Source organism: Lacerta agilis, chromosome 2, assembly GCF_009819535.1.
Source record: "Lacerta agilis isolate rLacAgi1 chromosome 2, rLacAgi1.pri, whole genome shotgun sequence".
Classification (NCBI taxonomy): domain Eukaryota; kingdom Metazoa; phylum Chordata; class Lepidosauria; order Squamata; family Lacertidae; genus Lacerta; species Lacerta agilis.
The window spans coordinates 18951734-18979552 of NC_046313.1; the positions used below are offsets into that span (position 1 = coordinate 18951734).

General features: G+C 47.1%; 2 protein-coding genes across 2 annotated transcripts; both read left to right on the top strand.

The window, feature by feature from the left end:
* Nucleotides 1–5920: 5920 nt before the first annotated feature.
* LOC117040797 (tubulin alpha-1A chain) lies at nt 5921–11413 on the top strand. The gene is made up of 4 exons (XM_033138802.1): nt 5921–6058; nt 9220–9442; nt 9546–9694; nt 10215–11413. Exons 1-4 carry the CDS (start codon nt 6056–6058, stop codon nt 11193–11195), a joined length of 1356 nt encoding a protein of 451 aa, XP_032994693.1. The 5' UTR covers nt 5921–6055; the 3' UTR covers nt 11196–11413.
* A 5805-nt stretch (nt 11414–17218) lies between these two features.
* On the top strand, nt 17219–26410 carry LOC117040798 (tubulin alpha-1B chain). The gene is made up of 4 exons (XM_033138803.1): nt 17219–17359; nt 22045–22267; nt 22371–22519; nt 25227–26410. Exons 1-4 carry the CDS (start codon nt 17357–17359, stop codon nt 26205–26207), a joined length of 1356 nt encoding a protein of 451 aa, XP_032994694.1. The 5' UTR covers nt 17219–17356; the 3' UTR covers nt 26208–26410.
* Nucleotides 26411–27819: the final 1409 nt, after the last annotated feature.

Consider the following 27819-nt stretch of genomic DNA (forward strand, 5'->3'; position numbering starts at 1 on the left):
ACTCCATCACGAAGATTTGAACTGCTGACCTTCTGATCGGCAAGCCCAAGAGGCTCAGTGGTTTAGACCACAGCGCCACCCACTTTACCTTTCCCTGAAATTAATGACCCTGACTTGGAGTAGGACTTAGTCAAATACCACCATAATTTTTTTCCTCATCCTACCTGGGGGGGGGGGGCCAGGGATTGAACCTGGCTCTTTCTGGAAGCAAAGCAGATTCTCTTGTCACTGATCTACAGCAGCATTTTGGTGTCCCATCTCAATTCTCTGTTCCATTGCCCTGATCTTTATTTCCATGTTGACAAGGATGTGCCAGGGCTTGGTATGAGAGAACTCTGTTTCTCAGGCTCTGAAGCTCACTGCCAGGGGAACTCATCTGAGCTGTCAAGTCACAAACCTGCTTCAGTTTCTGAGTCAGAAAGCTGAGATCAAAAGAAGTGTTGCAAAAAGACGAGCATATAAAAGCTATGAAGTAATGGGAAATGTTTTCCTTGCTAAATTTTTGTCTCCAGGAAAGCTTTTCTAGAGAAATCCAGGAGCCTTTTCTTTTCTTTTCTTCAATTGCAACTCTACTGGTGTCATGTAACCACTAGGCCAGCCCATGATATTTAAGTGGGTTGGACTAGATCCGTGGTGCCCAACCTTTTTTTTGGGCCATGCACCACCTAAGCATCTCTAAAATCCTGATGACTCCCCCCCCCCCCGGTGAAATATAATTTTTCTTATTCAAAAAATGAACTCCTATTCACATGGTGGAAGCCTAAAGGGCCGTTCACTGTTAATAACTCATTCTTGAATTGCCCCCCTTAAAAATCAAATTGCCCCCCTGTGGGGTGTGTGCCCTATGTTGGGAACCACAAGACTAGATGGTCCTTTGGGTCTCTTCCAGCTCTTGAGGCAGACACCCAAAATCAGCTGCTGCCTCACTCTGCCTAATGGTTGGGCCAGGGCATCTCCTCCAACATATGTGGCCGCAGGATGGGACTCATAAACGTGATTCATCTGCCACCGTGATTGGTGCAAGTGCAGTGGTACTTTGGTTCTTGAACTTAATCTGTTCCGGGAGTCCGTTTGACTCCTGAAACTGTTCGAAAACAAGTGCGGCTTCCGATTGGCTGCAGGAGTTTCCTGCACTCAAGCGGAAGCCGTTCGGCTTCTGAAAAATGTTCACAAACCGGAACACTTACTTCCTGGTTTGTAGCATCAGGGTGCCGATTTCTTTGGGAGCCGAGCCATTCGAGAACCAAGGTACCACTGTATGCTCATCATTTGTGAGCATTTGGATTGTCTCCTTAGCAAAGCCACAGCAGTTAGTGTCATCAGGCAAATTATAATAACAATTAAAGCCCCTAATGAGATTTTTAAAAAAATCAGTTTGTAAGTAGACCAGGAAAAGAAAACCCCAATAGAACAAGAATCACTGTGTGACAGTGTGGTGTAGTGGTTAAGAGCGGTAGACTCGTAATCTGGTGAACCGGGTTCGTGTCTCCACTCCTCCACATGCAGCTGCTGGGTGACCTTGGGCTAGTCACACTTCTCTGAAGTCTCTCAGCCCCACTCACCTCACAGAGTGTTTGTTGTGGGGGAGGAAGGGGAAGGAGAATGTTAGCTGCTTTGAGACTCCTTAGGGTAGTGATAAAGCGGGGTATCAAATCCAAACTCTTCTCTTCTTCTTCCTGTGTTGTAGCATTTCTGGCTAGCGTTCAACTGGATCTCATTTCAAGCCTGGTTCCTATTGTCACAAATGCACTGAAAGGCGATTGCACAAACCAGAGTAAAATGACCCTGAGAACTAGACCATACAGAGAATTGAGTTTCCTGGCATCCCCTTCCCCCCACAAGGCAAGGAATAGGCACAAAATAGCCCTGCTCAGAAAGTACTGATCATCATCCAGGAAGAGAGATACAGTATTGCAAGTGAGCAATATGTGTCTCAATGAACCGCAGGGGAAGGCAAACGTAGCAGTTTGCTGTGTCTGTCTAAAGCTCAGCTCAGAATCCTATTATATAATGCATGGAAAGCATTATACCCTTCATTCTACTTGTTCCCCAGGGAAGCTGAAATATGCCTATCCCAATTATTCCCCACATGCAAACCCCCCTAGATTTACTAATGTAAAGAAATCATGCATAACCCCACAATCATGCCCCCCTCCCATCCTTTTCCATTTAGCCTGTTTCATTTATTAGTTGGAAGTTCTTAGCAGGGGACAGCTTGGTTGGAGTGAAATATTGATGCTCACTTGGCACAAGCCAACAGCCCACTATTGCTAATGAAGTCTCTGTAGGTATACTTGCTTTGTTACTAAACCTCATGAACTTCATAAATAAATAAATAAATAAATTGCATTATTATTTGCTCATGAACTTCTTAAACATGTTAGGAAATAGTTGGGCTTTATTATTATTATTATTATTATTATTATTATTATTATTATTCCCCAGCAAATTGATAAGATTTCTTCTTCTTCTTTTATGACCGCTATGTTTTAGCGTCTCTGGAACACTTGTCTGCGCTGCAAGTTAGCTCCTTCTTTTTTTTATCTGGGATAGGCTTCTTTTAGAAGAAGAAGAGAAGAAGAGTTTGGATTTGATATCCCGCTTTATCACTACCCTAAGGAGTCTCAAAGCGGCTAACATTCTCCTTTCCCTTCCTCCCCCAAAACAAACACTCTGTGAGATGAGTGAGGCTGAGAGACTTCAAAGAAGTGTGACTAGCCCAAGGTCACCCAGCAGCTGCATGTGGAGGAGCGGAGACGCGAACCCGGTTCACCAGATTACGAGTCTACCGCTCTTAAACACTACACCACACTGGCTCTCTTTTACTTACCATCAACATTTTTTATTTGTATACTGTCTTTCTATTTTACAATACCCAAGGCGGTTTACAAGCTGAAGAATCAAAGAATGTACACCTTATAGCAATCCAATCCAATACAAAAATGTGACAATAAAACATAACTTTAAAATAAGCAACTTATATCAAATGAAGTAATACCCATAGAATATTAAATATCAACATATAAAAAATTAAACAGAAACCCACTCTTAACAACAACAGTAATAATAAATAAATTCTAAACTATAATCAATAAGACGGCAGGTCACAGTGCATAAGATAATACAATACAAATTGAGAAGCAGAGACTGGAGAGTGGGGCAAGGCAGGTGGAAGAAGGCCTTGCCTGATGAAGTATCTCCCCTCCCCTTTCACTTACCAAATATTAGCACAATCTCCATTTCTTTTTTTTAAAAAAGAGAGCTTTTCTAGTCCTCATGGAACAAGAAAAACTCCAAAAGGAGGAATTGCAATAATGATGTTCCTGTGCTCTGTATTAGGGCTTTACCATATTCTAGTGACAAAGCTAAAACTACCCTTTCCTTCCTTCCTTCCTTCCTTCCTTCCTTCCTTCCTTCCTTCCTTCCTTCTTTGTTATAATATACTTTGCTATTTGAGTGTTCCATAAATCCCAGATTTATGCCTGCAGTCTAGATTTTTTAAAAAATAAATAAAATAAAAGGAGTCAGCTCCATCATTTGGAGCAATTACAGAATGTGGTTACAAAACTATTTATGGCGTCTGTGCCATAAGGTTACATTAGGTTACAGCTTTTGTTTGGGGCAGGGCTCCCCTGTGCCTTTGAAAACAACGTGACAGCTAGAAATCCAGGCTGCTTCCCAATCACAGCATCTTCATGATTACAATAAATAAATAAATGAATGAATGAATAATTCTCCCTAGGCGCACTCCTGCAGGCTGTGCCACTACTAAAAGCACAGGACCACTCCCAGGAGAAACGGTGGCAACCTAATGGAAATGAATTAGCTACCGGCTTTCAAGAATCGCTAAAAGAAAATTTTCTGCTTATAGATCCCACACCGCTGAATACCAAGCTGTACGGTTGAAGTTTGGGGCAGAGTAAAACGCATCGTCCACGCTCAGGAAACTCAGCCATTGATCTGAGGGCCAGCTAGTAACTGTGCATTAAAATTTGTCTCAACAGGAGCTACTGCTTATTCCATCAAAATATTTATTGCCAGAAGGGAGCTATATCTGGGGAGGCGGGGTGGGGAATTGGTTGCAGGTCAATGTCAGGGAATCAGGGCTGCTAGTCAAAGGTTTCAATCAAACGGGCATGGTTCTTCTGAAATAAAGGTCGGGTGAAGATCTGGGCATCCGCTGGAGAGGTCGAGGGGGCGCAATGCAACCAGCTTTTTTGAGGGGGGGGAGCACATTTATATAACATAGAAAATGCGTAAAAGATGCGGGATCTTGGCGTGAAGAGGGTGAGGGGATACAACGTGGATTTTTATATTTCTGGTTGGGGGGAGGGAGTAGCCTGGCTGCCTGCCTCCGACTCCACCTGCAAGCAGCTGTCTCTCTCTCCTCCGCGCGCCCTTCCCCGCCACCCGCCGTCTGTCTTGCCAGACTAGCAAGGGAGGAAGGCGTGGATGGACAAGAAGCGGCTGAAGAACCGGGAAAGATCGTTAACTGCGAGCCGTTGTCAGGCATGATCCGGATCGACGGAGAATGTGATGATGGTTACTCCTCCTTCCCCCGTGCCCCTTCCCTGTTGCTTCTTCCCCAGACAAAAAGCCACACCCAGCCTTGGGGCGTTTGAACAAATGCTCCGATGGCCTTCCCTACAGGAGGGCGCGCGCACCCACCCACCTTCCTTCGCCCTTCTTGGCTGCAGAAAGGAAGCTGGGAGCGGTTTGCTGGAAGCAGGAGCTGGAGAGGAGGAAAGCGGCAGTTTTGTTTTTTTTCTTGCGCTTAAGGCTTTGCCGCCTGATCTGGGCGCCCCTGCTTAGCTCTGGGTTTCTCTCTCCTTCTTTCTCCCAGTTACAAAAGAACATCCCAGTTTATCATTTTTTATCCCCACCGGGCCCACCCTCAGCCCCTTTCTTTTCAAGCTCTGGGTTCAGATCTTCCCCTTCACTGCGTCCCCTGGTAGGAAAGAAACCTCCGCCCCGGAAGCTGCCTGCGGCGCTTTCTCCTTAGCGAGGGCTCCCTCACCACCCACGCGCGTCTCACTCTTTAGCAGACTGGGAGGAACAGGGACCCGATCCCAGACTTATTTCTACGTCAGCTCAGATTCCCATTGGGCGCTGCGTCCCTCTCCCCAGCTCGCTGCGTAATTTGCCCAGGGCATCTGTGTCACACGGCAGGTTTGCAACCAACTCACTTTTACAGCAGGTCTGCAGCGTAAGGCAGCAGCCGAACGCACAGTTGGGCGTAGAGAGCCTTCTTCCGCAGCTTTTTCCTTGAATGCATAATTCTGCTGACCCCTAACATTTTTGCCTGCTCGTCAGCACCGCTGTGGCCCCACTAAGTCCCAAGTTTCCTCCATTATATCTTTTTATTAATTATATTCATTATATCTAATAAAATATTTTTTTAAAAAAATAAAATGTATTAAATCTTCTGTGCTCATCAAAGGAAAGCAATCGCCAGTTGCCCAGACCTCTCTTTCCAAAAAATAAAAATAATAAAAATACAGTACTTTTTTTTTCTTTTGCAAATTATGGGAATCTCAGCCCAGCGACCTGCAGAAATGCGCATCTCGTGGCAACATTATTTCTTTGCATGTCAATGCAGGAGAGGGCAGTACTTAAATGTTGTTTAAAATCATTAAATTCAGATGCTCCTGTGGTACTGCCCCCCCCCGGCCCGCCCCGCCTCGCCTCGCCTCGCGCGCTATGGCGCATGGAAGAGAATATCTGTTCTTCTGTTTGGTCTCTTTGTCTGGAGGATGCGAGCCGACTTTGGATGCTGAGGAGAGGCGGGGTGTGTGAAGAGATTACCTCATCCTATGCGCCCTGAGCCAATGGCTTTTCTCCTCCCCTGGTTTCTCCAGGCAGATTGGGGGTGTCTCGACCAACCGCAAAAAGCCTTCGCCCGTCCCCATGGTGACGAGGTTGTATATAGGGAGCCGCGTTGCCCTGTGTGCTACAGGTTCTCTTACATCGACCTCCTAAGAGTCGCGCTGTAAGAAAGCAACACCCTCCTCGGCTCCCGTTTTATTTCTCGAAGCTCGGCAACCAAGAGGCAGATATGGTAAGCGCCAGCGCCTCTCGGCTGCGGGGGGTTTCAGAGGAGGGGGGGTGGGGTGGGACAAAGCACAGGCAATTCTGGCAGCATTTCTCCTGGCCCGCCCCAAGCCAGTTCTGCTTTCTCTCCCATCTTTCTCCTGGCTCTTCTGGGCATGCTTTGTCCCTGCGCCTCTGCCGCGGCTCTTTTTCTTCCATCGGCTCGCTGCTGCCGCTGCCGAGCTGTGGAAATGCAGAGAGCCTTCCTGGGGCTACTACTAGTTCCTCTTTCTCTCTTCCCTTCTGCAAAAAGAAAATAAAAAATAAAAATAAAAAGGACGAGCTGTTGTTTTCCAAAGCGGCGGCAGCGGTGCATCTGCGAAGCCTGACGCAATGGCTTCCCCTTGGCTGGGAAAGGCGAGGCAAGGGTGGCTTCCTGCCTGCGTAGCGCTGGCTGCAGGCTTGCGTCTCCATCTCCAGCCCTTCCCAGCTGCGGATGCGCATAGGAGGGAGGAGGAGGAGGAGAAGGAGGAGGCAGTGTCAGCGGGGAAGCAACGGTACCAGCCCCAAGCAAGCCTGTGCTTTAACCCGAATGCAAATGGAGCCATCTGCAATTAAAGGCTGCTCTCCTGACTCGGAAGGAAGTGGGATGGATGTGTGTGGGGGGGGGGGAGGTTATTTCATAGGATGTAAACCTGATTAGACTGGGGGTTATCAGTGATTATAAAATTAAAACCCCTTTAAAAAAAAAAAGAATCCAAACAGAAACAACGCGCACTAAATGCAGAGGCGTAGCATGGGTTGCAGGCGCTCGGGGTAGGGCGAGTGTTGCGCCCCCTGGTGAACTGGGAAGCTGGGGTGGTTGGGAGGGCGTGCCTGCCCACTAGACCAACCCGCCTGCCGCCATGCCTCAGCTGCCAGGGCTCTGTGCCCGTTGCGGAGGCACCCGATTGCGCTCTTTCAAAAATGTGGGGCCACGGACCCCCTCTGCCCGCCCACGCTACGCCTCTGCAAATGTTATGGGGTTGAAGCTTCAGGATTCCACACACCCCCTTGGAAGTAAACGTGTTTCAGTAGCAAACAAAAGCAATAGGTTTCCGTTTGAAACTAAATAGTATTATTGATTTCTGTGTCACTATTGATTCCGCAAGGGGACAAAAATTATCACCCGTGTAGCTGTGGTGGGTCCTGTGGGGCTGGGGCGGCTTACACAGAAGCTTTCTTGTCTTCTGCGGCAATCCTGCGCTCTAGGAGGAAATGCTACTAGAGGCTGAGGAGCTTGCTTCTGAGCAGAGGCATGCGTAGTCTGGGGAAAAAAATCGCCACCAGTTCAGGAGTTGTCAGCTCTGCCGATTTCTTGCGAGCAGAGGGGATCGTCTTGGCAGAAGCCACGCCCTTGCATCGCTCCAAGAGATTCCGCATAAAGAGCAGCATTGTTAGCAAGGAGAATCTGTGTTAAGGATGGGGAGCAGTCGGGAAGGGGGGTGGGGAGGGCAGGGCTGGGGACCCACCGAGAATCACGTCGGTTTAAGTGGCAGCTCCTTCCCTCCCCCCTCCCCCTCTCAGCCCACAGATTGGTCTGAATGCAGAAGGCGATGGCTGAGACAGCAGACAAAGAGGGTGACTCCTCTCTGGCAGATGTGACCAGAATAATTATTGAGAGACAATAATGCTGCAGGGCGGCTTAACTGCCTTGGTTGCCGTTTTCGAAAAGCACCCTCGCCGTTCTGTTGCAGATAGCTTTCATCTATGCATTTTCTGCTCTGGAACGACTCTTTAACAACCCCTGAAACTTTCCCAATATAGAAAAAAGATACTGGCACTTTTAAAAACACACACACGCATTGTCATTTTTCATGGGAAGAAGAGACAGCAACATGCCTTCCTTGGCAGCAGATAGAAGGTTTGTCTTCTGGTCCAGCCATACACCCCCAACCAATTGATTTATTTCATTCCCAAGCATGTTCTCAGCCGAGGTCAGAGAAGGGAAAATTGGCAAAACGTTATAATGAGATCATGCTGGAAATAGACTCGGCTGTGTTAATCCATCACAGAACGCAGACTCCAGCAGTCAGCGTGGGCGTAGTCAGCAAAAATAATTGACTAGAATGTGTATACCTAATGCAGAAGAATACCCAGTATTCCTGGACAGGGTGTGGCATTTCTTGGTGTTCCCTATGGGCTAAGGAATATATCTCCTCAAATGACTAAATGTCCCTGACAGCAATCGAGACAATACCTGGGATTGAGCACATTGTGCTTGGCAAAGTGGTAGGAGGAAAAGTTTGGGTTCAAAGGACTTGGGTCTTCTGAAAATTCAGGCATCTGCTATGTGCCATGTAAGGTTGATCCTTCTTGGATAATAAGTCTCCAAATCTCCATGAACAACAGAGAGAAAGTTGGATAGTGAATTCACTGAGATTCATAGTATCCAAGGAACAATAGGCTGGGTGTGGCATCCTTGCCTAATTAATAGGTATGCTACTAGATCATAGAAATTACATTGGATTCTCTTCAAGGGGATTAAGGTGGCTCTCTCACCCTGTTGTTTTTTTTATTCCCATTTGAACAGTGTTTTTGAACAATGGACCTGCTACACAATTTTTGTCTTTTTTATATATAAATAACTTTTATTAAATTTTTCTGTTTTACAATTTAAAACATCCTTAAAATGTCAGTGACTTCCCTTCTCTTTCCATGGTTCATTTTGCATATAAAAACCCCTGCATATTTTACAAAAACTAAACCATTCTGTATTCCATTATTGCATCCCATCAAAACTTATTTACACCGTTGAATTTATCTTAATGCTGCCAACGTTTTCAAGTGTACACAATTTCCCCCATACATTCAATAAACGCTTTCCAATCTTCTCTAAATGTATGTTCTTCTTGTTCTCTTATTCTGTATGTTAAGGCTGCAAGCTGTGCTTACTCCATCAGCTGAAATTGCCATTCTTCTTTAGCACAATTTTGTGTTTTGTCATTCGCTGACCTTTGCTTTTCACCTTGTAAGCATCTGCCACAAAACTGGTTGCCTGTGTTTCTTCTATCAATGTCCAGTTGACAGGACTGAGGTAGCGATTACAGCTGTAGCTTACGAGCGGAATCCTAAATGGCAGGATGATTAAAAGAGCGCCCAAAACCAAATCCCAATTAATACATATATGTGCTGCTTCTTCACCTTTAGCGTGAGTGCATCTCCATCCACGTTGGCCAAGCCGGAGTCCAGATTGGCAATGCCTGCTGGGAGCTCTACTGTCTTGAACACGGCATCCAGCCTGATGGGCAGATGCCAAGTGACAAGACCATTGGGGGAGGAGACGACTCCTTCAACACGTTCTTCAGTGAGACGGGAGCTGGCAAGCACGTCCCCAGGGCAGTCTTTGTGGACTTGGAGCCAACTGTGATTGGTGAGCAAACGAGGCACTTCTAATAGCTTTCCAGCTCTCCTGTGTGCCTGTCTACAGGAGGGACGCCAGAGGTCTTGATGCTTCCAATTGCTTCTCTCCGCAGATGAGGTGCGCACTGGCACCTACCGCCAGCTCTTCCACCCCGAGCAGCTCATCACTGGCAAGGAGGATGCTGCCAACAATTATGCCAGGGGCCACTACACCATTGGCAAGGAGATCATTGACCTGGTCCTCGACAGGATACGCAAACTGGTAAACATGTTTTGTCTGATGGAAGATTTGTGAAGGATAGAAAACGAAGCAACATGATCGCATGTTGCTGTTTTGTTTACTGCCATATAATATCCGTAGTTAAAAGAAGATCATCGTTGATATTAGCTACTAGGTTAGTATTGAAAATGCAGATACACATTAATTATAGACCTTATTATAATGTTAGGGATTACAAAGTTGGCTTGACATTGGAGTCACGTTGAAGATCAAGCTAACCTACTTAAAGAGAATATGTATGAATCATCGTAATAAGTTTATGGGGAAATGGATGTTTCTTGTAATGTTTTTGAACAGCAACTAAACATTCTAAACTTTTTTTTTTTTAAGCAAAATTCTAAATATGCTCACTGGCCCAAAAAGCTTGGTGACACACAATGTCATGAACTAGATTGATACACTTTGTAAGAAGTTACATAAGTGGACAGTCCTTTCTCATCTAAACAGAATGGAGAGAGAAAATAAATGATTTATTTACATTAGCATCCATTTATCCCAACAGGCTGACCAATGCACAGGTCTCCAGGGCTTCCTGGTCTTCCACAGCTTTGGTGGGGGCACCGGCTCTGGGTTCACCTCCTTGCTGATGGAGCGCCTGTCCGTTGACTACGGCAAGAAGTCCAAGCTGGAGTTCTCCATCTACCCAGCTCCCCAAGTCTCCACAGCTGTCGTCGAGCCCTACAACTCCATCCTGACCACCCACACCACCCTAGAGCACTCCGACTGCGCCTTCATGGTAGACAACGAGGCCATCTATGACATTTGCCGCAGGAATCTTGACATTGAGCGCCCCACTTACACCAACCTGAACAGGTTGATAGGTCAGATTGTGTCCTCCATTACAGCCTCCCTGCGATTTGACGGTGCCCTGAATGTAGATCTGACAGAATTCCAGACCAATCTGGTGCCCTATCCCCGAATCCACTTCCCCCTGGCCACCTACGCCCCGGTCATCTCTGCCGAGAAAGCTTACCATGAACAGCTTTCTGTAGCAGAGATCACCAACGCTTGCTTTGAGCCAGCCAACCAGATGGTGAAATGTGACCCTCGTCATGGTAAATACATGGCCTGCTGCCTGTTGTACCGTGGGGACGTCGTTCCCAAAGATGTCAATGCTGCTATTGCCACCATCAAGACCAAACGTACCATCCAGTTTGTGGACTGGTGCCCCACTGGTTTCAAGGTTGGCATCAACTACCAGCCCCCCACGGTGGTCCCCGGGGGCGACCTGGCCAAAGTGCAGCGTGCCGTCTGCATGCTGAGCAACACCACAGCCATTGCTGAGGCCTGGGCTCGCCTGGACCACAAGTTTGACCTGATGTATGCCAAGCGTGCCTTTGTCCACTGGTACGTTGGGGAAGGGATGGAGGAAGGCGAGTTCTCGGAAGCCCGGGAGGACATGGCTGCCCTAGAGAAGGATTACGAAGAAGTGGGTGTGGATTCTGTCGAAGGGGAGGGTGAAGAGGAAGGAGAGGAATACTAAAGCAAAATGTCACAATGGTGCTGCTCTTACAGGGAAATTAAAGCTATTTATCAACATTCAAGTTTTGGTCTGATCAGTTAATTTATGTAGCCGTGTTCAGAAACCTTTGTTTGCCCTACAATAACTGATCTGTGCTCTAAAACATGAAGGTTTTTATTACAAGCCCAAGCCATTTAATGCTGTGGGTTTGTGAATAAAAGGCATTCCCTGTCCTAGAAGATTTGTGTCTTTGTCTTTATTCTTAACACATATAATATTTATTTTTTGAAAAAAATATGATATTGGGCATCAATTGGGGGCACATTCCTATCCAGTGGTGCCTCAGTTTTTGAGTGTAATCTGTTCTGGAAGACCATTCAACTTCCGAAACGTTCAAAAACTGAAGCATTTACTTACAGAAAACTCAATACGGAAGCTGCGTGGCATGTTCGACTTCCAAAATGTGTTTGAAAACCGAAACAGTTACTTCTGGGTTTTCGGCGTTCTAAAACCGAAACATTTGACTTCCGAGACTTTTGAAAACTGAGGTACCACTGTATTTGCAATATACTAGGCCTGGGTGTACTCTACAATGGCGCTGGCCTAAAGGCTGTCTTGGCCAATGAATGATGAGCCCAGGAGCAGAGAGGGAGACACCCACGGTTTGAAACCACCAGAATTGCACACAGGAAAAGCAAACTTGCCTTAGCCCTTGTCACTTCAAACGACACAGCTTTCCAGCTTTGTTTCTTCACTGCCTCACCCCTGCCTGTCTCTGCTACACTTGTATCGAGGGTATGCAACATGGTGCTCCCTGCAGCTGTTACCGATCACAATTCCCATAAGCCAGGGTCTCCAGCTGTTTTTTGGACTACACATCCCATCATCCCTGACCTTGCTAGCTAGAGAGATAATGGGAGTTGCAGTCCAACAACAGCTGGAGACCCAAGTTTGAGAAACCCTGTTGTAAGACTTGATCATTGGTTATTCCAGCTGGGACTGATGGGAATCGAACAACAGCTGACAAGTACTTTTTATTTTATTTTAAAAACAACTTTATTCATTTTAAATTTAAAAGAAGAATAAAAACCATACAAACATTCAATCACAAAAAATACATTCTCCCATCTTTTTACCCCCCCTACCCCTCGCTCCCCACTCCCCCTCAACTATGTATGATCTCCCTAATTCTTCCTTTACTTTCCTATCTTTCGCTGTGTTATTTATTCCAATACTACTATTCCATTTTGTTTATTTGTTTATTTCACCTTGCTTAATCCCCTCCCGTTTCTTGATTTGAACGGCCTCTTATATTTGCTGTTAAATTTTGCCAATTCTACCAGCTCACACATTTTGCTTCTCCACTCAGTTAATATTGGGGTTTTCTCCCCTTTTCCAGTTTTTCGCTATTAATAATCTGGCCGCCGAACAACAGCTGACAAGTACTATGTTTGCTACCCCTGAATAGCAGCCTCTGCGACTTGGACATACTACAGCAGTATGTAAAATCAGGGGACCAGAAGAACTCCCATATTCCACCACCAGCAGCCCATAATTTGAGCACTGCTAGTGCAAGGGGAATGATCCAAAATTTAGCTTAATTTATTTTATTAAAATGTGTATAGGATACCTTTCATCCTACTACAATTTCAGGGTGCTCAACCTCAGAAGGCTACCGCAAAGCACTTGCAGTTTATCTCCTGTGTTGTCACAGATGCAAACGCAGACAATTCCTATCTGCTGGTGTTTTTACTTTTAAAGGTTATTTACCTAGCAACGATTATGGAAAACACTCACCCCGGTGTGTAATTCTCATTGAAATTCAGTGGGGCTTCCTTCTGAATGGACATGTATGGGATTGTAATCTGCATTTTTTTAAAACAACAACAACAAACAAACCCTACCATTTCTGCTCCTCCGACACAGAAGGGAACAAATGTTTTAAATAAATAATGAAAAGGAAGTAAGAAGCGGCGTGAAATTGGAGATGGGAAAGCCGAGAAGAATGAGCATGACATGAAAGAATAAACTCACATGTGCTGTGAAAAATGTCCAGCCCAAAGATTTACACCAAGTCAACATGCCTCAAATAAAAAGAGACGTAAAAAAAAGGAAATCTGTTTTAATAAATAATAATAATAATTTATTATTTATACCCAGTCCATCTGGCTGGGTTTCTCCAGCCACTCTGGGCAGCTCCCAACACAATAAAACACAAACTCCGGACTCTAACAGTGAGTCATACAGCCTTAACTGAGTCTTCCTAGTCCCCCTCAAGAACAAGATAAACTTATGTTTGAGGTGATAGTATTACCAACAACATGCGATGATGCTAATATTTCTTTGACATTTCATTAGACTGGGAACATCTGGAGAGGAGAAAGGAACCGTCTTCAAATCCAAAGCACTCCAGTTCTTTGCCTTCATTACAGATTTGGCATCACATGTCAGGATGAGTAATCCTAGTTTCTTCCTTCTCTTTAGGAAGATTTCTTTCCTACCTAAAGGCAGTGCTAGCGTGCACAGTAGGCACCTGGAACATGCAAAATTTGTGAGAAGTGTGCAGGCTGCAGGCAGGAAGTAGGAAAAAAATTGAGAATCATCCCCTGCCTTCTTTGTGCCTGTGGTTTGCACCGATTCGTACTACTGACATTTTTAGTGGAGGTTCAGCACAAAGGAATAGCCGAATGCAAATCTAGTTGGGTTGGAGGACAGAATTCCTCTCCTATTGTAGATATTAATACTGCACAGCATGAAGCAATTGGGTGCATAAAAACCATGTCCTTTGGAAATAAAAATTGTCCAGACCCATAAATAATATTCAAAGCTTTTCTAACCAGAACGTCTTCAAAACAGGTACAAAACAATCAATGATACATCCAGAAAGTTGTATAAAGCATATGCATATTCAAACATAGGTGGTTCACATAACATAATTATAATTAGAGCAAAAATGAAAGGTCTGAGTCCCCCATAGCTTGCATTAGCCTGCATTCAGCCTAAGGCTATGCAGCTCCTGAAGAGACTCATTTATCACATCTTTCTCTCACTGTGCCTGGGAACAAATGGCCAAGAGGCAACACCCTTCAAGATGGAGATTTGCAATAGAATATCTTTCACATGATCTAAGGTTAAACATCCATGTGAAAGCTAGCAGAAAACATCAACAGTTAACTATCAACTCAATTAGAAGCTTAGAGAGCTTCAGGTTGTATGGGCAATCTATCCGGAAGATAAATTGTATATCGAGGAGTTAATGATCTAACATGGTTGCCCTTCCTGCCTTCCTCTTCTTCTCTCTTGTTGTTTGATGGCATGAGAACAGCCTTTAATGTCCTAATCAATTGGGAGGAAGTGATAGTGTTAGGCAGTAGCGGAGAAAGGTGGGGGTGGGTCGCCCCTTGTGTCATCCCTGAGAGGGGGGTGACATCGCCGTGGGCGGTGCCCCTCCCGGGACACATGCCACCACTGGCGTACCCCCCTGGGACGCTCCCTGCGACTGGCACACCGCCCTGGGACTGCCACTGCACCCCCATGGGCGGCTAGCCCTGCCTCCACGGGGCGCTCAGGGTGCTAGGTACTGTTTTGAGAAAGTGAAGCATTGGGAGGGCGGGGGGCTAATGAATTATCTGCACATAGCCAGTTGGGCAAGCCACACAGGCTAGTTATCTATAAATTGGATGATTTTGGGCAGAGTTTTTAGGACAGGCTCATGCACGTACTGATGGAGACTCGGTATTTGTCTTTGTGCTGCGTTGTCGGGAAGGGGCTCTTAAAATATAGCGCTCTTCCCGGGGTTATGGATTCCCTTCTGGAGACGGACCCATTTACAGAATTTTTATAACAGGGCCATGCACACCGAGGCTACCTGGGGGAGTCACTTCGCCGCTTCTTGAGGGCTTCCAAGTGGCAGATCGAAGTGCTTGCTTGGTGTGTGTATATATTGCTTGCTGTATGGAATAAAATCTTTAATCTTCTCACTCACTTGCGTTTTGTATTACTTGCAAATCTCATTTTAAAAGAACCACCTTTCATTTGGCAAGGCACAGGTGGGGACGTTTCACAGAGCAGAAAGGCGTCGGATCTGCAATGCGCAGGAGGGGAGTGCAGTGAACAGGGGCAGAGATGCCACGTGGGTGCTGGGCGACAAGCCAGGTCTCTTCCATTCTGCCTGCACACACAGACAGTAGAGCCGGCAAAACGAGTGCAACACAAGGCAAAATATGGCGTTGCAAGGAGGTTCACCTTGTTTCCTGCCCATCCTTCCTTCCCCGCCCTCTCCAATTTTACAAAAATGTAAATCCAGCTTTACACAATTGGCACCCAGTACCCACAGCCGGGAGACCAATCTCTGAAACGTCCCTTCATTCAATCCCTTCTCCAGCCTTATATAAGGGCAGCAGAGGAGCCTTTGCTTGGCAGTCGTGTGCATATTTGCCTCTTCGCAGCATTTGCTGCTTCTGCCCAAGGGCAGTAGGGCAGAGCCAGTCCCAGTGTCTTGCCGTCTGCAGCAAACCCCAGAGATATTAATATCGTCGTGGCTGCCGCAGTTTTCCTCTGCAGGATGAAGCTGCAGCCACGCACCATTCAAGCGTCAGCTCGATCGCCCCCGCTCTGCAGTTCCCATCTTATTATTTATGGCATCCAGGACATTCCTCAGTCATGCTCTGCATTTGGCCCCCCATTCTCCTGTTGTTCTGGAGCCCTTTTAATCCTCTTGCACATGGCCGTGTTGTTTTTGCTTTTATGAACGATCATCTCTATCTAGGACAAAGACTGGGGCCGAGTCTTTCTGATTCTTTTTTCCTTAGGGGAGGCTTATCGACCTATGATGACGCTACAACAGGTTGGGCTAAAGCCAAAATAAAATCAAAATGCAACTGCAACTGCGCTGGCCTTCCTTGAATTCCACGGCTGTCTTATAAATCACTCAGCAGATCCAGATACAAGGGGGATGGGGGAAGATACGCATATTGTATCTCAGCCAGAAAGCATGCCAGTTATTTGACCACCAAATATGCCGAGAAGCCCCTGCAGCTGTCGGCCATTTGCCTTCCAGACCCACCCACCCAATTCCAGCAGGATTGAGATCATTCTGAAGTCGGTTTTCGTTTTAATGCCACAAGCAATATTTTGCACCATGCATTTAAATCCTATTTTAAACACGGCAACGATGGAATTATCCTAAAGAATATAAGCCCTGCGTTAAAAACAGAGACCGTACTGGGGGAAAGTGTGGTTTGGGGAAGGTTTGTTGGAGATATGGCAAAATGCAGCCCCATTTCTCTGCTTAGATTTTCAAAGGGGGGGAGGAGGAGGGAGCTGTGTACAGCTTTTATGAATGCATGTGTCTGCGCACACGATTCCACTGGAGGCCTGCAACTCTTGTGTCCCAGGCAGACTGCTTAGATAACACATTATAAGCCAAACGCGCCACTGTATCCCTATGGGGACAATGGGATGTGAATAAAAGGGACAGTGGCACCATTCCAGTGGCCTCATGTCCTCCCTGCTTTTCCTCCTACAGAATGGCCCTTTGATCCTCTCCAAAAGCAAAGATAATTGCCCTGTTAAATGATTAGGGCTCTTATCTCCCTAGAGGAGGGCGGGGGGAAGAAGGACTGTTTTGTTACATCTATCTAAGAATTGTTGTTTTAAAATAAATAAATAAATAAATAAAAATACCCTGTGACCAGGAAGTCTAACCTCATCGTATCAAGAGTTTTCGATGCAAGGAATTCAGCTGGGTGCTATCAAGAAGCCTCAAATAAATGTCCCCTAAAATAAAAAAAAGAAGGATTCGCCCTCGTCGAAGAACAGGAAGAGTGGATCCAGGGATCCCACACACCTCGCCGCCTCCCTCTCTCCCCAAAACCCATCTTTCCCAGCGAAAAGGTGGGGGGGCATTGGTTTCAGCCAATCACGGATTGTGAGCTCACAGATGGACGTGCCAGGCTGCCCAATGGCAACCGCGCAGCAGAATTATTATCCTAAATGCATGCCAGCCCAGCTTCCCCCGCCCAGCCCTGGGAGGGAGATGTGAGATAAAAGCAGCCGGGCGGCCCCTCCTTCTCCCATTCGGTTACTTACATCGACTCTTAGCTTGTCGGGAGAAGTAACATCTCTGCTTTCTGTCCCTTCTTTCCTTCTCCTGCTTCCTGAAGTCCTTCCTCGTCGACATCATGGTGAGTGAGGCGAGGCAGGAGGAGGAGGAGGAGGAGAAGGAGAAGGAAGCTGGAGTGTCGGCGCGGGGGAGAGAGAAGGGGATGCTTATTTTTTTACAAAGGAGCAGCTCCCGGGGTGGCCCCCCCCCTCCGATGTCCAGGGAAGCGTGGGGCGAAGGGATCATGGCGGGCGGGAGGGGGATTATCCGGAGGCAGGAATGGATTCCCCACTTAGGAAAGCCACCGGCGAGGATGGCTGGTTCAAAGCTGTAGCGCGCGCGCGCAAGGATTACGGGATCCGCCGCTTGGAGGGTCGTGGGGTGGGGAGGTTTTACGTTAAGGAACATTGAAAGAAATAAGCATCGAGAAGTGGGGGGGGAAGGGGGGAGCCCAAGGGGCAGGCAGCTCGCCCAGAATGGTTAGGAAGAGGATGTGATGTGTCTCCTGGCGGAGAAATCGATTTGGATCTTTGAAAGGGCACGTCTGAAAAACAAAACAAAAATGCGAGGTGCTTGGTAAGAGGGGGGTGGAAAATGAACGTGGCAGGAGCCGGGCCAGCCTTGATCTCGGGAGGGAAGGTAGTGGGGGGGGGGAGCGCTGGAGAGCCAGGGGTGGGGCGGAGAGAATATTCTAGACTGGGTGGCCATTAGCTGGTGGTGGGCCTGGGGGGCGATGATGGAGAAGGGTGGGGTGGGGGGGGGGATCTCAAAAGACGGAGGTGCTAATGAGGGGGGGGGAAGCTTTATTGCATTTTAGGCCGTTCCCTACACGGTTCCCCCCCCCCTTTCTATTTCACCCTCCAGTCAGGTGGGTTCAGCTGAGTTGACCGAGACACGCGATGCGAAGCCGGGTCAATCCTCGGCTCTGATCCCGACCCGTTCACTACCTCCTCCGGATTAATGGCAGGATTGGAAGAGGGTGTGTGAGCGTGGCTGGGGGCGGGCGGGTAGCATTTAGGTCGGAGGCAGCCCTGCTGCTGAATTTCGATTGCAGGAGCGGAGAATGTATCAGGTCGGCCCCGGTGGAACAGGGGGACCGACTAGATGAGCCATTGGGCGCATCCAGGAAAGGCTTTTCTTGTTTCTGGAGGTGGCGATGCAAGAAGGCTTCCCCCCCCCCGCCCACTGCAAGATAGATGCCACCTTCTTAAAAGGATCTGAAGGCTCTGCAAGGATTACCTCTATATCCTAAAAGCCCTTAACATATAGTCCCCGTTATCCACTGGAATAGACATTTTTGCTGATGCCACTGGGGAAAAACTACTGGAGCCAAGGCTTGCCTCCCAATAATTTTTTTTTGGAATTGCAAGCCTTGTCATCCAAGATGCGTGGGAGGGATTTAGCTAATTTCAGTGGGTTATTCGCATGATGATGATGGTGATGATGATGATTTATTTCCACGGTGACGGTGACGGTGATGGGGAGAAGTTGAAAAGGCGCATGGAGCCCCCATTGGCTCCTCCCCCCCGCGCTCCTGCCGTTAACATTTTCCCGCGCAGCGAGGCTGGAGGAGGGGGCTGTTTGCCTTTGGCGCGCGGAAGGGGCGCTGAGCCCGCGCCACGAGGTCTGCTTCCGCTGCAGCGACAGCAAAGATGCCGCAGCTGCATATGCTTCCCTCCCCCCATCCGCACAGCAGGGCACACATCACATTCTGTTTCGGCGAACAGAGGTTGCTCAATTGGGGGGGGGGGAGCGCACCGGGTTTAACTGAAAATAGCCCAATAATTTTGGGGTCTTATCTAGAAAAACAACTTTTGGGGTGTCCTGGTTTTTACTTTTTTTGTGAAATGTGGCGACCCTATGCCCTGCTTGCTTGTGCAAATCTCCCCCCCCCCCAAAACCTTTTGGAAACGTTGCAGGACATTAGGATCCAGAGCAGGCATAGGCAAACTGCCAGATGTTTCAGGACTACAACTCCCATCATCCCTGACAACTGGTCCTGTTAGCTAGGGATGATGGGAGTTGTAGTCCCAAAACATCTGGATGGCTGAGTTTGCCTATGCCTGATCCAGAGCTCTATCTTTGCTATGTTACACCCCCTTTTTATTATTATGTTTGCAAGATTTCAGGACTGGACATAACAAAATCCCTAAGTAATAAGGTGCAGTGTGAGTTGGAAAGGAGACCTATAGAAAGGTCAATTAAATAGGCAACTGGGTGGCTGGAGTGCTGCTTTTCCTCAGTAACGCACATTCAGGCTAGTAGGTGGTAGAGTTGGAAGTGGACCCCAAGGGTCATCTAGCCCAACCCCCTGCGATGCAGGAATCTCAGCTAAAGCACCCCTGGCAGGTGGCCATCCAACCTCTGCTTTAAGATTTCCAAGCCCTGACACTTGACGAAAGCTGTGGCCAGGGCAGGCCGCCGAAACCAGGGGTTAGCACGACGAAAGGGGCTCTCCTGAATAATGAGGGTTAAATTTGGGGTTGCTTGGGGCACGCTCTGCTACTGTCTAATTTGCTCTGCTTAGAACGACTAATGTCCAAAATGCTCGAGAGCCCGATGCCCTCTCAAGTGCCATCTGTTGGGAGGGAGATTCGAAAGGCATGTTTCAAAGCAGGTGGCACCCTGGGGTGGGGGGGTTGCCTGTGCCTGATGAGCACAAGTAGATTGCATGCGTGAGATGGGGAGAAGGGGAGAAGGCATCTGACAGGAATCTAGATCTAGGCTTGAGATAATCCTAGCAACAGGCTGCCAGCAGGTGCTGCACAGTGTAAATTGATGCTCGTGGAGGGGTGGGGGGAGGGCGGGGAGGGCGGCTAGCGTTTTTTCCGGTCTCTGCTTTACACATGGGGGAAGAAGCCGATTCCATCCGAGTCAGAGTCAGCTGACTGCAAGTGGCGTGACCTGCTGGTTGCTGACTGCAGAGAGTACAGTCACAGCTTTGTACTGAACAGCTTATTCACGTTGCTTTTTTTTTATTTATAGACCGCAGAATTCCCCTCTGTGATTAAGTCTTTCTTAGTGCGGGAACTTCATCAGGCCTGCAAATGAAAGCTAAGGTTAAAAAGATGCCTCTTTCGATATGTTGAGCTAGGGCCTTTCCAGCTGAACTGTAAACGTGCCTCGCTATAGCAATCTTAACTGGAGCAGGACATTGCTCCCGTTACCAGTAAATTTGTGCAATTCTTTTCTTTTTGATCCATTATATAAAGCACTTTTGGACATTTTCCTTCATAAAAGTCCGAGGGAGGGGCCACACAGTGTTTGGAATTCCCATTGATTTGGGCGCGTTTTGCGACAGGGAATTTCATTAGCGCGAGCAGCTTCTGACCTCTGGGTGCAGTACTGTGCCTGAGATTTCAGATTAAAATTGCAGAGGGGGAAGGAAAGGAGGACCTTTTCCTGCCTCTCTGCTTCCAGCTGCTCTCTGAAGACTGGAGAAGAGACCCTCTTAAGAATATTAAGGGGATGGGCAGGGGAAGGACTAGACCACGTGAAAAATAAACTTAAGATTTTAGCTGCATTTTCAGCTTTGCATTCTTGTTATAAAAAAACATGCCCAGACATTCCGCTGTTGTGCCCGTAACCAAATGCCATTTAACTCCTAGCTTTCTTATCTCAGTTTCTAACATTGGGACCACGTAATCTTTGATGCAAAGAGCCATAGAAAAATATGAAAGTAATAAGGACACCCGCTCAATGCATACAGTCCCCATTGTGTTTTTCCCCAAAAAACAATTTCAAAATTTTATCATAACACAAACAAAACACTACACACAAAAACTACATACAATAAAAACAATATAACCAGACAAAAATACTTATTTAAACCTATCTATTCTTCTGTATAACATTGTAGGTTGACTTCCTCACATCCTCTCCGGCTGCTTTCCTTGTAAATCATCATTAGTAATTTCCTTACCTTTTTCTATTCTAAATTAAAGCTCTAATCATCTTATCTTTTTTTAAATAACCTTATCATTACTTCCACTATCACTAAACCTTATCTAAGTTCTGTATCTGTAGCCTAACAGTTTCCACCTGCCTGTTTTAGATAATGATTTTAGCATATTTCTTCAAATATGCTTTAAATTTAATCCAATCTTTCTCCACCGCGTCGTCCCTCTGGTCTCGGAGTTTCCTGGTCAGTCTTATCACTTTCATCTGCCATACAATCCGCATTGTGGTTCAGTAAACTGTTTATGAAGGGAAATGCAAAATGGGTCTTGATTAAGGACTGCTTGGAACATTTCTTCTAATATGAATCATCAAAACTTTATTCCATTTCTCACATGTTACTCTCAAAACTAGTTGGGAACTGTATCTATTGTGCAGCTGATCCTGATACATTGTGTTGATACAATCAAAGAACTGCACCCAGCAAGGGCCTTCTCAATGGAAAAGGACATTTATGGTGGGGCCTCCTTGTATTGGAAACTCCCGACAGAGGCGTGTCCGGCCTCTAGTTTGGTTCAGACACATCATTTTTTGGCAGGTATTTGTGGGAAGGAGAGACCTGATCGCTGCTGCTATTAGCAACGTTTTTAAATAACCGAGTTGTTTGAATGTGTTTCTATTTTATAATGTATCTTACCCAGTGAACCGCCCTGAAATCTTCGGATGAAGGGTGGTATAGAAACTCAGTCAATGATCTGCTTAGCTGCAAATCACCCTGTGGCTTGTGCAAAGGGTTGTATATAAATAACAAAACAAAACAAACCTGCTAAATTCGTTCATCAACTATTCCTCTCTCTCTCCTTGTTGCAGCGCGAGTGCATCTCCATCCACGTTGGCCAAGCCGGAGTCCAGATTGGCAATGCCTGCTGGGAGCTATATTGTCTTGAACACGGCATCCAGCCTGATGGGCAGATGCCAAGTGACAAGACCATTGGGGGAGGAGACGACTCCTTCAACACGTTCTTCAGTGAGACGGGAGCTGGCAAGCACGTCCCCAGGGCAGTCTTTGTGGACTTGGAGCCAACTGTGATTGGTGAGCAAACAAGCCACTTCTAATAGCTTTCCAGCTCTCCTGTGTGCCTGTCTACAGGAGGGACTCCAGTGGTCTTGATGTTTCCAATTGCTTCTCTCCGCAGATGAGGTGCGCACTGGCACCTACCGCCAGCTCTTCCACCCCGAGCAGCTCATCACTGGCAAGGAGGATGCTGCCAACAATTATGCCAGGGGCCACTACACCATTGGCAAGGAGATCATTGACTTGGTCCTTGACAGGATCAGGAAGCTGGTAAATAACTTGCAGACATGTTTTAATGAGGACCCGGGTGAGCTTAGTAGGATAAATCATTTGAGGGCACCAGGCAGGCAAGCAAATTAATGAGTCTCTGGCAGTTTTATGGTACGTTTACTTACAATTAACATCCAGAGCGCAGCTCCGAATCGCTGCTCCTTTTGGAGCACAAAGGGTGCCAAAGTCCAGCCCTTCCTCTCTTGTATTTATGTTGGATTTTAACCCTTTCAGCTCTTTGGTTTGGGGAGAAGGTGTTTGAACCCCCCCCCATCAAATGAAGATCCTTCTAAGCACTTCCTACCTCCTGGTTGCATAGCAACTCCCTCAATGTCATCTATCTCCTCCCCTCCCTCTGCCTGTGAGCTCTCTGAGACTGCAGCTCAATCTGAGTCTGGGAACTCTTGATGAAGGGGGGGGCGAACTAACCCACTCTTGCTCTGTCTGTGGCTGCAATCCCTTGTCTCCAGAGCCAGACTCTGGCACCCTCTTTCCGGGTCATGTGGCCAGCGTGATTAAACCGCTTCTGACACAATGGGACACCGTGACAGAAGCCAGAGTGTATGGAAATGCCATTTACCTTTCTGTTGCAGCGGTACCTATTTATCTACTTGCACTGGTGTGCTTTCAAACTGCTAGGTTGGCAGAAGCTGGGACAGAGCAACAGGAGCTCAGTGGTTTAGACCACAGTGCCACCCGCATCCCTACAGTGCATGGAGGGAGGAGAGCGGGGACCTGACACTTCCTTCCCTTGCTTACCTGGATGTGGGTGGCGCTGTGGTCTAAACCACTGAGTCTCTTCGGCTTGCCGATCAGAAGGTTGGTGGTTCGAATCCCTGTGACAGGGTGAGCTCCCGTTGCTCTGTTCCAACTCCTGCCAACCTAGCAGTTCGAAAGCATGTAGATAAATAGGTACTGCTGTGGCGGGAAGGTAAACAGCATTTCTGTGTGCTCTGGCCTTCGTCCTGCTGCGCCAGAAGCGGTTTAGTCATGCTTGCCACATGACCTGGAAAGCTGTCTGTGGATGAACGCTGCAACCCCGTAGTTGCCTTTGACTGGACTTAACCATCCAGGGGTCCTTTACCTTTTACCTTTACCTCCTTCCCTTGCTTAGCTGGTTTTGGAAAGGTAGTACAAGGGCTGGGGGGGGTGTCCAATGTTGCCAAGGGCTGCCAAAAAAGGCATTGAAGCAATGTGTTGGACCTCCCTGTTCTAGACCTTCAGAGAACAAGGAGTGAGCCTTTTCTCACACCCAAATTCAGCTGCAGATTGGAATTTGTTTTAGATTTACATAACCACAGTGCTTTTTTCCTGGGGGGGATGCAGGGTTACACATACCCCATAGCATTTTGTGAATCTTTGTACTTTTGTCCATTTACTGTATGTATTTCCCCCGATTTGAACTATAAAGTGGTGATTTTCTTGAGTCAAAATGAGAGTACCCATAAACATTTTTTAAGAAAAAAAAAAGCACTGCATAACCAGAACTTTGATTTCTGAAGGCTTGGAAGCGTGGAGCCATAACAAGCTTGTAAGGTTCGTGTGATGGTGCCTCACGAGTAACAGAGCAGGAGCCCAAACAGTCTTTTGCAGTTTTATTGTGCAAACTATTTACAGTGCAGAGCTACAAAATGCATGTCTGTCACAGTCGCTGGCAGAATCTGGGAGTGGCCCCTTCCGGCTTCTCCCCCAGCGTAATAACTCCGGCACCCCAAGTCTCCTACCCTCCTTGCGTTTCACCCCTCTGCACAACTGGGGCAGCGGAAATGGCGTGCCTCCCTCCTGACCAGCCGGGCGAGGTGAGCGCAGGGTCTCAGCGACATCCCCAAGCCCTCTCCCCGCCAGGCTCCCTGTTTGTGGCTCCTGGCTAGAAGAGGCGCTGGGGCTCTCAGTGGCATCCCTAAGCCCCCTCCCCGCCTGGCTGGTTCCTTCCCTTTTCTCCCCACTAGAGGTGTGGCGGTTTTCCCCGCTGGAAGAGGTGGTGCTGCTCAATTGGCGTCGGGGCTCTGTGTATGCTAACGGACCCTCCGTTCCCCTCAGTGGGCCAGGTGGCAGTTCCCTGACAAAGCTTATGCCCACTGTAGCTACCCAGACTCTCAGATCCATCCTGGTTGTTCTGCCTATGTAAGCACTAGCCTCTGCCCTTTGGTGAGGGCAAGTGTATTTAAACAAAAATCACCATGTGAGCGATGAAAGGGATAAAACCGGGGGGTGGGTGAGTGGGATCCTCAGATGAACCGCAATCAGCATGAGACGTCTGGGGAAATCTGATCATGAAAAGCAGCCCAGACTTAACTGCAAATGCATGAGGGAGTTTTGAGTAGATAAAATGCATGGTTTAGTCTGAGGTTTGCCAGAGAAATGGTATTGATGTGAAGAAGTCCTTGAGGGCTGTGCTAGTAACTTTTATTTAAAACCAGCATCCTTTCAAAACTGCTGCTTCTGTGGCATAATGTGGCTAGAGAAGCACAGCTGGAGTTTGGTGTTAGTGTTGGGATCCAAAACAGTCTTGAAGAGATCAGTGTATGAGGCTGTTAATTAACTATTAAGTAGGGCCAGGAGTCAATTTAGTTGCTGAATGTTTATTTTGCTTGTTGAATTCTGTGATTGGGCTTTTCAGCAAAGGTGTGGAAAGCCTTGCATGAGAGTAGAGTGTACAGAATCTTTTAAAAATTGGCACTAAATATTGTGTGATTATTTCTAACAGGCTGACCAATGCACAGGTCTCCAGGGCTTCCTGGTCTTCCACAGCTTTGGTGGGGGCACCGGCTCTGGGTTCACCTCCTTGCTCATGGAGCGCCTGTCCGTTGACTACGGCAAGAAGTCCAAGCTGGAGTTCTCCATCTACCCAGCTCCCCAAGTCTCCACAGCTGTCGTCGAGCCCTACAACTCCATCCTGACCACCCACACCACCCTGGAGCACTCCGACTGCGCCTTCATGGTAGACAACGAGGCCATCTATGACATTTGCCGCAGGAACTTGGACATTGAGCGCCCCACTTACACCAACCTCAACCGCCTTATCAGCCAGATTGTGTCCTCCATCACGGCCTCCCTGCGATTTGACGGGGCCCTCAATGTAGACCTGACAGAATTCCAGACCAATCTGGTGCCCTATCCCCGAATCCACTTCCCCCTGGCCACCTACGCCCCAGTCATCTCAGCTGAGAAAGCTTACCATGAACAGCTTTCTGTAGCAGAGATCACCAACGCTTGCTTTGAGCCAGCCAACCAGATGGTGAAATGTGACCCTCGTCACGGTAAATACATGGCCTGCTGCCTGTTGTACCGTGGTGACGTCGTCCCCAAAGACGTCAACGCTGCTATTGCCACCATCAAGACCAAACGTAGCATCCAGTTTGTAGACTGGTGCCCCACCGGGTTCAAGGTTGGTATCAACTACCAGCCCCCCACGGTGGTCCCCGGGGGCGACCTGGCCAAAGTGCAGCGTGCCGTCTGCATGCTGAGCAACACCACAGCCATTGCTGAGGCCTGGGCTCGCCTGGACCACAAGTTTGACCTGATGTATGCCAAGCGTGCCTTTGTCCACTGGTACGTTGGGGAAGGGATGGAGGAAGGCGAGTTCTCGGAGGCCCGGGAGGACATGGCTGCCCTAGAGAAGGATTACGAAGAAGTGGGTGTGGATTCCATTGAAGGAGAAGGGGAGGAGGAAGGAGAGGAATATTAAGCCTTTTACCAGTCACTTCTGCTGCATGGCTCATCTCCACGGTTTTTTCAGCTTAACACACTTAGCATACCTGTTAACTGGGGGAGTGTTGCCTATGAAAAAGTGCAGCAGTCTTCACTAGGTTATCTCTCCATTCCACTATGTGATTATGTCAATTTTCCATGTCTTATCATCATGTCTGTGAAATAAATGCTTTAAAAGGATCTGGATATGCATCATTGAATTATTTGCATTTTCTTAACACCGAGCGTTATTCTGCATGGACCGAAAGTATTGGAAATGGTAGTTCTTGCCTACTACACTATTCAGCATTGTCACTTCCTTTAGAAACTGGTGGGACAGAAAATAATCTCTTTAACTGATGTCAATAGCCATTAATATATAAGCCAATATGCAAACTTGTATATAGCTCATTTACTGTTCCTTTGATGTCTGGACTTTTAAGTATAAGTACACAATATCATCATCATCATTTATTAGACTTCTTAGTTTTTACAGACAGATCATTAAGTAACTTGCACCATATTTACAGACAAAAGAACATAGTGACACATTAACAGGGAAACACATGCAATTCATGAAAAACATTGAAAGCAAAAAGCAGCTGTGCAAACTGCAAAAACCTGCAGATGTTTGCCCATAGCTTTGCAGCTGAGTGTATTTAAAATAAAATGTCCCAATGTGATTTACTAAAACTGGCTTGAGAAAAGAGAGAAAGAAATAGTGCTAATTGGCTGGCTAAATGTCTTTTCAGAAGTAAGTCCCATTAAGTTAAAAGAGGTTAACTTTTGGTATAAGGATTGCAGCCATAGGATAAGTGCAAATATGCCGTCACAACCTCCCACTGAAAGCAGCAGGAGGAGTGTGGCCCGCTTTTCTGTTGTAGTTAAGAGATAACATCTGGAAACAATGGAATGCTAAGCATAAAAAAGCAGTTTTTAAATTTTTGGAGGATGTAGTCTGCCATCTTGATTCAAAATGGTGTCCAATTGTACCCAGACATAGACAAAAACCTACTCCTTGATCTCATGCAAAATTGGTTACGATATCTGAATGCATAGCAAACATAATTCCCCCCCCCCAATATATATATAGTAGACACTGGTGACCAATAATGTCCTGGTGACTGATAATGCCACTAAAAAATTGAAAATCTTTGTATTATTGCTGGAGATGTATTAAAAGCATCATGTCGGCCCACACAGGCGGATTCTTCTTTGTCCACCGATACTCTCAACCTGTGCTGCTTTTATATCAGCTAGAGGTGCAGTGTAAATACTAGATGGGGATGATTATGATGGTGCATAGGGCAGATAGATTGAGGCTTGCATGCTGCCCTTTTTGAGCTGGGGCAAAGGGGCCCTGGCTACATAGCACAGTCTGCGCACATTACAGTTGATGCAACAAGGCTCCTTTGTGCATTCAGGGGATAAAAAATTAATCTGGCCACCTGACAGCAATCAGATTACTATTTTATTGAGTGCCCAGCTGTAATGTGCATGAAACTTGCCCCATGGCCGGGCTCAGTTTTCACATGTGTATTCTTCCCTTGTGATAAATGACTGAGAACAATTGTGAGAGGCTTTTGATCATTAGCTGTATTAAACGCAGC

Bases quoted from the DNA above. Each gene is read 5' to 3' on its own strand.
- LOC117040797 (XM_033138802.1), top strand. The intron at 9,443-9,545 runs GTGAGCAAACGA...TTCTCTCCGCAG, and splicing joins CTTGGAGCCAACTGTGATTG to ATGAGGTGCGCACTGGCACC. The intron at 9,695-10,214 runs GTAAACATGTTT...TTATCCCAACAG, and splicing joins TCGACAGGATACGCAAACTG to GCTGACCAATGCACAGGTCT.
- LOC117040798 (XM_033138803.1), top strand. The intron at 22,268-22,370 runs GTGAGCAAACAA...TTCTCTCCGCAG, and splicing joins CTTGGAGCCAACTGTGATTG to ATGAGGTGCGCACTGGCACC. The intron at 22,520-25,226 runs GTAAATAACTTG...TATTTCTAACAG, and splicing joins TTGACAGGATCAGGAAGCTG to GCTGACCAATGCACAGGTCT.